This window comes from Bos javanicus, chromosome 19 (assembly GCF_032452875.1).
Source record: "Bos javanicus breed banteng chromosome 19, ARS-OSU_banteng_1.0, whole genome shotgun sequence".
Lineage (NCBI taxonomy): Eukaryota > Metazoa > Chordata > Mammalia > Artiodactyla > Bovidae > Bos > Bos javanicus.
In genome coordinates, this window is record NC_083886.1 from 47,829,665 (window position 1) to 47,843,462 (window position 13,798).

Consider the following 13,798-nt stretch of genomic DNA (forward strand, 5'->3'; position numbering starts at 1 on the left):
AACCAAACCTTGCTTAGTAAGTGTTTTGTCCTGATAAATTTTTGGGGATAAGACAGTTCAGCTAATCATTTATGAGGCAAAGAAAGGAAAATTTGAAGATGTTTGGCCTTGTCATAGGTAAATGAGGGGTAAATGAGGGGTATGTGGTAAGTCTTATCTAAATCATTTGAGGAAGGGTGGTTCTTTGCAGCCAGCTCTTATCCAGAACACAAAGGAGTGAGGGAATTCTTTTAAACTTCACTGTTTCTTCAGACGCACAAGGCTCAGGTGAAATTTAACATTGTCAATTGAGAGTCTTAATCTTTTAAATTTATTGTCTTAGTGCATGTACCTATACAGTAATCCAAAATATAATTTCAGAACTTCTTGCTAATTACTGAAGGGTGGATATGTCTAGACTTTCAGGCTCAGATGGTAAAGAATCTGCCTGTAATGTGGGAGACATTACATTCAATCTTTGAGTCGGGAAGATCCCCTGGAGAAGGAAATGGCAACCCACTCCAGTATTCTTGCCTGGAGAATTCCATGGACAGAGGAGCCTGGTGGGCTATAGGACACTCCGTGTGGTTGAAAAGAGTCAGACACAACTGAGCGACTAACATTTCACTTTGGCTAATTACTGAGACATGTAATATATACATTGTTGATGGTTCCCTTATAAACTGATTTTGAAGATAAGTTTTTAAATATTAAAAATTAACATATCAAAATATCATACCAGTTTATTTCTTTAAGCTATATAGTTTGTATTTTACAAGTGGTTCACCTTTAACAGTAAAGTTTTAGAGATTCTTTTCTTCCTCTGTTAAAGTTTCTACTCACTATCTCTTTCTGTTCATCTGAACTTTGATAACAGATTTTTGTTCCCCTCCATCTTAAAATTTTTTTTAAATTAATTTCTGGCTATGCTGGGTCTTCATTGCTGCATGAGGGCTTCCCCTAGCTGTGGCGAGCAGGGGCTACTCTCCAGTTGTGGTGTGCAGGTTTCTCGTTACGGTGCTTCTGTTGTGGAGCATGCGCTCTAGGCGCTCAGGCTCAGTGGTTGTAGCACATGGGCTCTAGAGTGTGGAGGCTTCAGTAGTTGTGGCACACAGGTTTAGTTGCCCTGTGGCATATGGTATCTTCCCAGACCAGGGATTGAAACCATGTCCCCTATACAGGCAGGCAGAACCCATATCCCCACACTGAACCACCAGGGAAGTGCTAGAATTGATTCTTGGTGTTGTACATTCTATGGGATTGGACAAATGTGTGATGACATGTAGCCACTATTAAAATGTTATATAGGATATTAATAGTTTCACTGCCTTAAAATCCTCTGTGCTTTGCCTATTTATCTCTTCTCCCCCAACCTACTCCCACTAGCAACCACTGATCTTTTCATTGTCCCCAAAGTTTTGCCTTTTCCAGAATGTCATATAGTTGGAATCATACAGTATGTAGCTTTTACAGATTGGCTGCTTTCACTTAGAAGTATACATTTAAGATTCTGCCATGTCTTTTCATGGCTTGCTAGCTCATTTCTTTTTAGCACTGAATAGTATTCCATGATCTGAATGTACCACAGTTTATCTATCCTTTGATGTACTGAAGAACATCTTAGTTCCTTTTACAAGTTTTGGCCATTATGCACAAAGCTATAAATGTCTATGTTCAGGTTTTTGTGTGGATATACGTTTTCAACTCCTCAGGGTAAATATGGAAAAGTACAATTGCTGAATTCTATGGTAAGAGTATGTTTAGTTTTGTAAGACACTGTCAAATTGTCTTTCAAAATAGCTATGCCATTTTACATTCCCACCAGCAATGAATGGGAGTTCCTCTTGCTTCACATTCTTGTCATCACTTGGTATTGTCTATGTTTTTGATTTTGGCCATTCTAATAGGTGTGCAGTGGTATCTTGATGTTTCAATTTGTGATTCCCTAATGACATGATGTTGAACATCTTTTCATTTGCTTGTTTGCCGTCTGTATATCTTCTTTGGTGAGGTGTCTGTTAAGATCTTTTGCCTATTTTTTAATTGAGTTGTTCTTTTTTTTTTTTTTCTTTTTTTTTTCTTTTTTTATTTTTTTTTATTCTTCCAATTTTATTTTATTTTTAAACTTTACATAATTGTATTAGTTTTGCCAAATATCAAAATGAATCCGCCACAGGTATACATGTGTTCCCCATCCCGAACCCTCCTCCCTCCTCCCTCCCCATACCATCCCTCTGGGTCGTCCCAGTGCACCAGCCCCAAGCATCCAGCATCATGCATCGAAACTGGACTGGCAACTCGTTTCCTACATGATATTTTACATGTTTCATTGCCATTCTCCCACATCTTCCCACCCTCTCCCTCTCCCACAGAGTCCATAAGACTGTTCTATACATCAGTGTCTCTTTTGCTGTCTCGTACACCGGGTTATTCTTTTTGTTGTTGAGCTTTTAGAGTTCTTTGTATAGTTTTCAATATACAAAATAAACATATTTTGAATACAGTCCCTTATCAGATATGTCTTTTGCAAATATTTTCTCCCAGCCTATGGCTTGTCCTTTCATCCTCTTGACAGTGTCTTTTGCAAAGCAGAAGTTTTAATTAATGAAGTTAAGTTTAATGGTGCCATAAGAACTAGATTCAGTGATTGTTAGATATATTCATGAATGCTGCACATTTGTAGCTGCATACTGCACTAAGGAAAGTTGGAGTCATTTAGAATATATACCTAATCCAAATTAATGCATTAAGTAACTCTTTTCAACAAAATTCTTTTTGGTAGCACCATTTTGGAGAGAGTATTGATCTAGAGTGAATGATTTGACTCAGAATGTCATATTTAATTTATGTATGCAAAGAGAACATGGCTGACAGTGGCTTTTGATTGCTCTCCAGGGGGAAGAAAATACTGATTCATCAGATGATGACTGTAATTCTGTTGCAGCTGACTTATTATCAAGAGATATTGACAGCAAAAAGTACATCAAGTTTTCTAAAACAACAGAGAAGAGAATTTCACCTGAAATTAGGGGTTTGAGCCCAGAACACACAAAAAAGTAAGTTGAACTGTGAACTAACTTAATTGAATTATACTTTTGCCAGTTTAAGAGAACCAAAAATGTAACTCATGTGTTCTCGTAATGTACTAAGTATAGAGGATCATGCATATTGCTGACCATTTTTTTAGGAGCATGGTTTTAATTCCTAATTAACTTCTCATATTTTTCTCACTTCTCTCACAGCCATGTGGAGGCCTATAAGCTATCATAGTTTTCCAGTAATGAGACCATTATCCATATATCTGTTTTTTTTTTTTTTTTTTTACAAAATTGTAATTTATTTAAATATATGGTGTGGTGATTTAATGTATGTATACATTGTGAAATGACTACCCCCATTGAATTAGTTAACACATTCATCACCTCACATATTTACATCATCATCATCATAATTATTATTTTGGTGAGAACAGAAGTTCTGATCTCAGCAAATTTTAGTTATACAGTACAGGATTACTAACTAGTCACCTTGTGACTTTTTAAAAAAAATAATGTATAAGTGACATAGCATTTGTCTTTCTGTTTGACTTATTTCACTTTGCATAATGCCATCAAGGTCCATCCATGTAATTTCCTTCTTTCTCATGGATAAATGGTATTCCATTGTTTATATTTACCACATCTTCTTTATTTGGAGAAGGAAATGGCAATCCACTCCAGTACTCTTGCCTGGAGAATTTCAAGGACAGAGGAGCCTGGAGGGCTACAGTCCATGGGATCTCAAAGAGTCGTACATGACTGTGCACTAACTTTCACTTTCACTTTTCTTTAACTATTAATCTGTTGACAGACACTTATATAATTTTCATATCTTAGCTATTGTGGATAATACTGCAGTGAACATGGGAATGCATATATCTCTTTGAGATCTTGTTTTCATTTCTTTTGGATATATACCCAGAAATAGAATTGTTAGATCATTTTATAGTTCTGTGTTTAATTTTTTAAAAATTTTATTTATTATTTATTTCTGTCTGTACTGGATCTTTGTTGGTGCATGGGCTTTTCTCTAGTTGCAGTGTGTGGGTTTCTATTTAGAATGGCTTTTCTTGTTGTGGAACATGCATTCTAGAGTATGTAGGCTTCAGTAGTTGCAGCACGTGGGCTCAGTGGTTGTGGTTCCTTGGCTCTAGAGCACAGGCTTAATAGTTGTGGCACACGAACTTAATTGCTCTGTGGCATGTGGGATCTTCCTGACCCAGGAATCAAACCCCTGTCTCAATCATTGGCAGGCAGATTCTTTACCGCTGAGCCACCAGGGAAGCTCTGTGTTTAAATTTTTTTAAGGAACCTCTCCTTATTGTTTTCTATAGTGACTGTACCAACTAATATTCCCACCAACAGTGTACAAGGTTCTCATTTATCCACATCCTTGCCAACTCTAGTTATCTCCTGTAATGACCATTCTAACAGGTATGAGGTGATACCTCACAGTGATTTTGATGTTAATGTCCCTGATGATGAGTGATGTTGAGCACCTTTTCATGTATTTGTTGGTCATAGGTATGTCTTCTTTGGAGAAATATCTATTCACGTCTTTGCCCATTTTTAATTGGGTCATTTCTTCATTTGCTTTTGGGTTATATGAGTTGCTTATGTATTTTGAACATTAACTCATCAGATATATGGTTTGCAAATATTTTCTCTCATTCCCTAGGTTACCTTTTCATTTTGCTAATATTTTCCTTTGCTGAGGAGAAACTTTTTAGTTTGATATAGTCCCACTTGTTTATTTTGCTTCTGTTGCTTTTGTTTTTGGTATCAATTAAAAAATCATTGCTAAGACTGATGTCAAAGACATTTGTTTTCTTCTAGGAGTTACACAGTTTCTTTACCAAGATTGTTTTAGCTTTTTGAAGTCTTCTGTAGTTCCATACAGATTTTAGGATTGTTTTATTTCTGTGAAAAGTGGCATTGGAATTTGGATGAGAATTGCTTCGAATTCATAGTTCACTTTAGATAGTAATGACATTTTAACAATACTAGGCAACCCACTCCAGTACTCTTGCCTGGAAAATCCCATGGACGGAGGAGCCTGATAGGCTGCAGTCCATGGGGTCACTAAGAATTGGACACGACTGAGCGACTTCACTTTCACTTTTCACTCTCATGCATTGGAGAAGGAAATGGCAACCCACTCCAGTGTTCTTGCCTGGAGAATCCCAGGGACAACAGAGCCTGGTGGGCTGCCGTCCGTGGGGTCTCACAGAGGCGGGCACGACTGAAGTGACTTAGCAGCAGCAGCAGTACTTCCAAACCATGAACACAGAATATCTTGCTATTATTTGTAATCTTCTTCAATGTCTTTCATCAGTGTTTATAGTTTTCAGTGTACAGATCTTTCACCTCCTTGGTTAAATTTATTCCTAAATGTTTTATTCCTTTTGATTACGTAAATAGGGTTGTTTTCTCAATTTCTCTTTCTGATACTTCATTGTTAGTGGATAGAAGTGCAATTGATTTCGTATATTAATTTTACATTTTACAACTTTTTGAATTTGTGTGTTGGTTATAGAAGTTTTATTTTTGGTGGAGTCTTTAAGGTTTTTCTGTGTATAAAATCATGCTGTCTGAAAACACAATTTAACTTCCTTTTCTGATTTGAATATCTTTATTTTTCTTGCCTAATTCCTCTGGCTAGGACTTCCAGTTAAATAAAAGTGGTGAGACAGGGCACCCTTGTCTTGTTTCTGATCTTAGAGCAAAAGCTTTCAACTTTTCACTTGCAATATCAAAGTGTGATGTTAGCTCTGGGCTTGTCATATATGGCTTGATTATGTTGAGGTACATTCCTTCTAAACCTATTTTGTTGAAGTTTTTATCATAAATGAATATTGAGTTTTGTCAAATTTCTGGATTGAGATGATCATGTAATTATTATCCTTCATTTTATTAATGTGATTGTGTTAGGAAAAGCCTAAGTTCTCCTGTTTATCTCTTTTACTTTTAGGCTACCACACTTCTGACACCAGATGTGTGGATTTTCCCCCACACCAAGAAATTCTGTGATATCAGCTGGGTATCCTACATTTTAACTCAATTCTGATGCTATCTACCTATAGATAGTGCCAGATCCCACAGGTTAAGGGTTCAGAGCCATGAGACTGCCCCACCCCCATTTCATCTTATAGTCTGAAGTGGTAGGTCCTCAGGTTACTTCTGTCTGACTTGGCTATAAATCAGAGGTCCCTATGACCCCTCTTCAGGTTTGATTAATTTCTAGAACAGCTCAGAAAGCTCAGGGAAACACTTAACTTACATTTACCAGTTTATTAAAAAAACGTAATAGAAGATACAGATGAATAGCCAGATAAAGAGATACATTGGGAGAGGTCTGGGAGGGTCTCAGATGAAGGAGCTCTGTCCTCATGGAGTTGGAGTGTATTGTCTTCCCAGTATGTGGATATGTTCAAGAACCTATAAAGCTCTCCAGAGAGGGTAGAGGACTGTAAATGGAGTTAATAATTGATCATGCCTACATGGGGGGAGGCCTCTAAAAAACTCCCAATAGTATGGAGTTCAGAGATCTTTCAGGTTGATGAACACATCCACATACCAGGAAGGGTAATGCACCCTAACTCCATGGGAACTTAATTTCCTGCACCTATGATCCTTCATGACCTTATCTTATATATCTCTTCATCTGGCTATTCATCTGTATCATTGTTCATGTCCTTTAATAAACTGGTAAGCATACGTAACTGTTCTGAGTTCTTGAGTTCCTCAAGCAAAATAATGAAACCTAAGGAATGGCTTGTGAGAACCTCTGATTTATAGCCAGTTGGTCAGAAGCATAGATGAAAAACGGGCCTGCAGATGATATCTGAGGTAGGGTGGGGCAGTCTTGTGGAACTGAGCCCTTACCCTGTGGAATCCGAAAGTATTTCCAGGTACTTAGTGTCAGGATTGAGTTAACTTATAGGACACTATCTGGTGTCACAGAGAATTGCTTGGTGGGGGCAAACCCCACACACATTTGGGGTCAGATGTGAGTGTAATGGTAGTGTGAGAATAAAGGAGAAACAGAAGATTGATTTTTCCCTACATAGTTGTGTATCACATTTATTGATTTTCCTATCTTGAACCATCCTTGTGTCCTGGGAATAAATCCCATTGATCATGGTGTCTCATCTTTTTAATGTACAGTTGAATGTGGTTTACAGATACTTTGTTGAGAGTTTTTGCATCTGTGTTCATTAGGAATATTAGCCTGATATTCTTTTCTTGTAGTGTCCTTGTCTGGCTTTGATATTGGTAATGCATGCTCCATTGCTTCATTTGTGTCCTACTCTTTTCGACCCTATGAACTGTAGCCTGACAGGCTCCTCTGTCCATGGGATTTTCCAAGAAAGAATACTGGAGTGGGTTGTCATGCCTTTCTCCAGGGAATCTTCCCTGACTTAGGGATCGAATCCATGTCTCCAGCTTCTCCTGCATTGCAGACGGATTCTTTACTGCTGAGCCACTGGGGAAGCCCATTGGTAATGCTGTCTTCATAAAATGAGTTTGAAAGTATTCCCTCCTCTTCAGTTTTTGGAAAGAGTTTGAGAAGAATTGGCATTAATTCTTTAAATCTTTAGTAGAATGCACGAGGAATGCTAACTGATTCTGGACTTTGTTGAAACGTTTTTGATTGCTGATTTAATATCTTTACTAATAATTGGTCTGTTCAGATTTTGTACTTCTTCATAATTCAATCTTGGTAGGCTGTATTATTTTAGGAATTTATCTATTTCTTCTAGATATCTAATTTATTGATATATAATTGTTCATAGTAGTTTCTTATGATCTTTACTATTTCTCTGTTATCAGTAGTAATACCTCCTTTTTAATTTCTTATTTCACTTATTTGAGTTTATCTCTCAGCACCCCCAACCCCATTTTGTTTTTTATGTCACAGTTTACATCTTTTTATATTATATATCTATGAGCAAATTGTTGTGGTTATAGTTATTATTAATACTTTTGTCTTTTAACATTTATATTAAAATTGTATGTGATTTACCTCCACCATTACAATAGAGGTACACCATTATACACTGCGGATTTCCCAGGTGGCTCAGTGGTAAAGAATCCACTTGCCAGTGTAGGAGATGCAGGAGACCTGGGTTCAGTCCCTGGGTTGGGAAGATTCCCTGGAGGAGGAAATGGCAACCCACCCCAGTATTCTTGCCTGGAGCATCCCATGGACAGAGAAGTCTGGTGGTCTACAGTCCATAGGGTTGCAAAGAGTCAGACGTGAATGAGTGACTGAAAGAAGTCAGAAAGTGAAGTCACTCAGTCGAGTCCAACTCTTTGTGACCTCATGGACTGTAGCCCACCAGGCTCCTCCACCCATGGGATTTTCCAGGCAAGAGTATTGGAGTGGGTTGCCATTTCCTCTCCAGGGGATCTTCCTGACCCAGGGATCGAACCCAGGTCTCCTGCACTGTAGGCAGACACATTACCGTGTGAGCCACCAGGGAAGATGAGTGACTGAGTATATTACAATATTAGAGTATTCTGAATTTGACTATATATATATATTTACCTTTACCAGTAAAATTTATGTTTTCATATGTTTTCATGGTACTAATTAGCATACTTTCTTATTAGCTTGCAGAACTCCCTTCAACATTTCTTATAAGGTCAGTCTAGTGGTGATGAACTCCTTCAGCTTCTGTTTGCCTATAAAATTCCTTATTTCTCCTTCAGTTCTGAATACAGCTTTATGGGGTAGAGTATTCTTGTTTTTTTTTTTTTTTTCTTTCAGCACTTTGAATATATCATCTCTCTCCCTCCTGGCCTGCAAGATTCTTGCTGACAAATTTGCTGATAATTACGTGGGAGTTCCCACTATTCCACTGAGTTAGAGGAAAAAGATGAGACAGTCATTTCTAGGGCACCACAATAAGGGGCTTCCCAGGTGCTGCTAGTGGTACAGAATCTACCTGCCAATACAGGAGACCTAAGAGATGCAGGTTCAATCTCTGGGTTAGGATGGTCCCCTGGAGGAGGGCATGGCAACCCACTCCAGTATTTTTGCCTGGAGAATACCATGGACAGAAAAGCCTGGTGGGTTACAGTCCATAGGGTCGCAAAGCGTCAGATGTGACTGAGGCAATCTAGCATGCGTGCGCAACACACGGCAATAAAGCTTGTTACCTAGGAAGAAATGGAACATAGTAGGAGTGTTTCTTTCCTTTCTTTCATTAGTATTGTTTAAAATGGTTAATACCTGGGGAGACACAATGCACCTAAGGAATGCAATATGAAACATGTTTTTAGTTATTTGTTATTTATATCAAATCATTCCTAGTCCCTAAAATATTTGAGTTATCTTGTAATTAAAAGAACATAGTTATACTTTAAAAATGATAAAACATAAAAAGTGATGTAATGAGGTAGAAGTCATAATTATTCTAGAAATATGAAAATCAGTTTCAGTAAGGATATATGGAAGGGGACAGGGGATATAAAGCAGCAGTATGCTGTAGGTTGTGATTAATTCATGTGTCATGAAATCAATTTAAGAGGTAGCTACTAGTAGTTTTCTAAAAAGAAATTAGAATAGAATCGAAGACATAGTGCTTTTCATATAATAAGCATAAATATTCTTTTGTGAAATTGTTTCATTTCTCTCTCTCTTTGTATATAGGTGCTATGCTAAGTCACTTCAGTCGTGTCCAACTCTGTGCAACCCCATAGACAGCAGCCCACCAGACTCCCCCGTCCCGGGGATTCTCCAGGCAAGAACACTGGAGTGGGTTGCCATTTCCTTCTCCAATGCATGAAAGTGAAAAGTGAAAGTGAAGTCTCTCAGTCGTGTCCAACTCTTATGACCCCATGGACTGCAGCCTACCAGGCTCCTCTGTCCATGGAATTTTCCAAGCAAGAGTACTGGAGTGGCGTGCCATTGCCTTCTCCGTTGTATATGGGTGTTACATCTCAATAGAAAATGTATTTTATACTCTGGGATGTAGTAAAAGTAAAGTCATTGCCTTGTGAGGGGAGGACTGTCGAGGGGACTGACCACAGGGCATCTTCAGTGGGGATAAGAGCAAGGTAATAGGGCTCTCAGGGTACAAGTTTAGGGATTGGATTTAAAGGGGTATAATGTCAAAAGACGGCTTCCCTGGTGGTTCAGATGGTAAAGCGTCTGTCTGCAATGCTGGAGACCGGGGTTCGATCCCTGGGTCGGGAAGATCCCCTGGAGAAGGGGATGTCAAAAGGGGGCTTCCCGCCTGGTGCAGTGTAAAGAATCTGCCTGCCAATGCAGGAGATTCAGGAGACATCAGTTTGATCCCTGGGTCTGGAAGATCCTTTGGAGGAGGAAATGGCAACCCACTGAAGTATTCTTGCCTGGAAAATTGCTTGGACAGAGGAGCCTGATGGCTGTAGTCCATGGGGTCACAAAGAGTCGGACACAATTGGGCAACTGAGCTTGCTCTCAACGTCAAAAGATCAAGGTACCTACTAAGAAAGGGGAGTAGGCTGCATGATAAAAATTTCCCTTATTTCACAGTTTTGCTTAGTGCTAAGTTTATCTAAAGATGTTGTAGACTCAATCCAGTCATTTTTCTATGCATCACCTAAGCAGCCCTTGCATAGCAGATTACTCTAAAAAGAAGGAATCATTTCTGCTAAAGAGTTTTTAGTTTTACATACAAGGAAGAATAAGGTGTTACTTCTAAAGTACTAGATTACAGCTCAGTTGGTATGAGTTCTGGATAGAAACAAACCAATGAGGTAATGCCATAGTGATTCTCAATTTATTCTCTGTGTTAGAATCTAGTATCTTTTAATAAAAAACCTAGTATCTTTAAAAAATCCCAAATATCAGCTCAGTCTCCAAAATAATTAAATCACAATTTTGGGGGATTGGACGCAGGCATCAGAATTTTTTGAAGCTCTCAAGTGATTCCATTGTGCAGACAAGTTTGGGATCTAGTTTATCTCAGAATCATTCTTAGTCTACAAGATCCCAGAGCACAAAATAATTTTAGGATTGTCTTTGAAATGTAGATCTTCTTTGCATTACTTAAAGCAAAGTATGAAATTTCCAAAAGCTCTTCTTTTTCAAATTCATTTCAGGGTTATTTTATTGATCTCACTATTATATAGTTTATGGAGTATATGTTTGTGTTACAAAAGTTCTTGACAGTTCAATAAGAAGAGGAGGGAAAGAGGCATAAACAGAGAAAACCAAGAAATAAGAAAGCAGAGTAATTGCTAAAAAGTAGTTCAAAATCTAGCTTGGACTTTAAAGTACCATTTCTTATTGAAAGGAACCATTTCTTTGAAGAAATGTGTGATAGCAGGTCTGGGAAGGGAAGTGTACAGATGAGCTTGCAGCATCTTGTCTTCCAGAAATGAGGAAACCAGCAAAGACTGCTAGCAGAGATGGATCAAGAGCCCACTTGAAAAGGCTCTCACCCCTTCCCAACCCACATTAGAAAATTAAAGCATCAATAAGGATAAAATTGCAGGGAATTAAAGTGAATTTAATATATTTAAATTAGTGTGTTCACAATGATATAAAAATCATTTTGTCATTGTTGAAGGTTCAGTTCAGTTCAGTTCAGTCATTCAGTTGTGTCCGACTCTTTGCGACCCCATGGACTGCACCATGCCAGGCCTCCCTGTCCATCACCAACTCCCGGAGTTTACCCAAACTCATGTCCATTGAGTCGGTGATGCCGTCCAACCATCTCATCCACTGTTGTCCCCCCCTCCTCCTGCCTTCAGTCTTTCCCAGCATCAGGGTCTTTTCAGATGAGTCAGTTTTTCTCATCAGGTGGCCAAGGTATTAGAGTTTCATCTTCAGCATCAGTCCTTCCAGTGAACACTCAGGACTGATCTTGTTTAGGTTGGATCTCCTTGTAGTCTAAGGGACTCTCAAGAGTCTTCTCCAACACCATAGTTCAAAAGCATCAGTTCTTCGGCCCTCGGCTTTCTTTATAGTTCAACTCTCACATCCATACATGACTACTGGAAAAACTATAGCCTTAACTAGACGGACCTTTGTTGACAAAGTAATGTCTCTGGTTTTTAATGTTGAAGGTTACAGGTGAGCAAAGTCACTGTTATGGAAAGTGATAAATAAGGGAAAAGCAATGAATGATCTTGCCTTTCTGAACTGTACTAAAGGGTAAGCAAATAGTACGTGAAAGAAAGTTTGTGTTTATGGAAATATTTTAGCTAATGAGTGAAGAAGGAATGATATTAGATTTAGAATGTAACCATTTGCAGTCCCTGATGATTTACTGCAGCTAGTTATTAATAAGTAGCTGCTAATATCACAAATAGAGAGTCACTTGGACATTATATGCTTCCTGGTGGGAAAATACCATCACCTATATAACCCCTTCCAACTACCCTCTAAAAAAGTAGAATGTTAATCACATCAGGTCTTTAAACTCCTACAATCTTGGCAATAAAATCAGCAAAATCTAGACTATGAAAAATCTATAAGACAGCTGGCAATAATGATGATAATGATAATAAAAGATATGGGGGAAGAACCAATAGGTGGAAAAAGATCTAAAAGACAAGTAAGCCAACTGTAATGTGGGGACCTTATTGAATCCCAATGTAAAGTGTTAAAATTTTTTGACACTTATGAGAAAATTAAAAATTTGAATACAGGTTCAGGTGTATTTGATGATATTAAGACATTATTGGGGATTTTTGGTTTCATAACTGTGTTTTAAATATGTTTTTAAAAGAAAAAACACCTGGAAGAAATGCATATAAAAATCCTATGGATGAAACAATATGATACTGGAATTTGTTTTAAAGTAATAAGAATTGAGAGCAGGGATAAGACTATAGATGAAATAAGATTGTTCATTATTGAAGCTGGGTGATGGGTCATTACTGAAACCTGGGGAGATCATCACATTATTCTGTCTGTGTCCATAAATAAATGACAAAAGAAGAAGAATCAAGAAAAAATCAATTCAGGAATTACTCCAATTTTCTGTGCAATTTAGGTATGAAACATCAATATTCCTACTCGGAGAAGAAAAATCGTCTAATTTTTCAGGAGAAAAAAAAGGCAGGAGGAAGAAGAGTTTACAAGTACAATTGCATACTAAAAGAACTGAGGTAAATAAAGATTTGCAAATATTTTTGCTTTGCTTTCAAGTATTTTCTTTAGCCCTCAAATATTCCATTACATTTTAGTCCAAGTATTGAAATGTCATAATCTTAAATATTTCTTCTTCTTCCAACTCCTTTACCCTATTCCTCCTGCACCTTCCCCTCTTTCTTCTCTTCCTCCCTTAAAAATATCAATAGAACATGAAGCCTTTTGAGAAGAATATTAATTTTTCCCCTTCTTTATCCATCAGACCAGTATTTTTAATTATTATGCTCTCTGTTAACGTTTCTGCTGTTGTAGCAATGACTCTGGCATTCCTTGGCATTTGGCAGCATACATTCAATCTTGGCCTTCATGTTGCTCTTCATATGGCCTTCTCCCCTGTGTCTATAGTTCAAACTTTTCTCTTATAAGTACATCATTGTATATTTCATCTTGAGGTCTTTAACTTGAGATTACACTGTAAGACGATTTCTGCAGATAAGGTCACATTCACATTTTCCAGGGATTAGGATATAGACATCTCTTGGTGGGGTTATGTGACTTACTGCATTCACTGTATGATATATTTAAGGATATATTACTTTGTTTCGATATTTGTTTGCTTCCTGAGGCTGAGAAAATTTGGAAAACTCAGCAGTGGCCACAGGAATTTGGTGATGGAGAGGGAGGCCTG

At 37.9% G+C, this 13,798-nt stretch overlaps 1 protein-coding gene across 1 annotated transcript in view; it reads left to right on the forward strand.

Annotated features, from left to right (window-relative positions):
• Window positions 1–13,798, forward strand: part of EFCAB13 (EF-hand calcium binding domain 13) — a 216,171-nt gene that overhangs the window by 12,157 nt on the left and 190,216 nt on the right. The window contains exons 2-3 of the mRNA XM_061392253.1: window positions 2,875–3,035; window positions 13,013–13,127. Coding sequence (XP_061248237.1) covers window positions 2,875–3,035; window positions 13,013–13,127 — 276 coding nt within the window. The remainder of the gene's footprint in view (window positions 1–2,874; window positions 3,036–13,012; window positions 13,128–13,798) is intronic.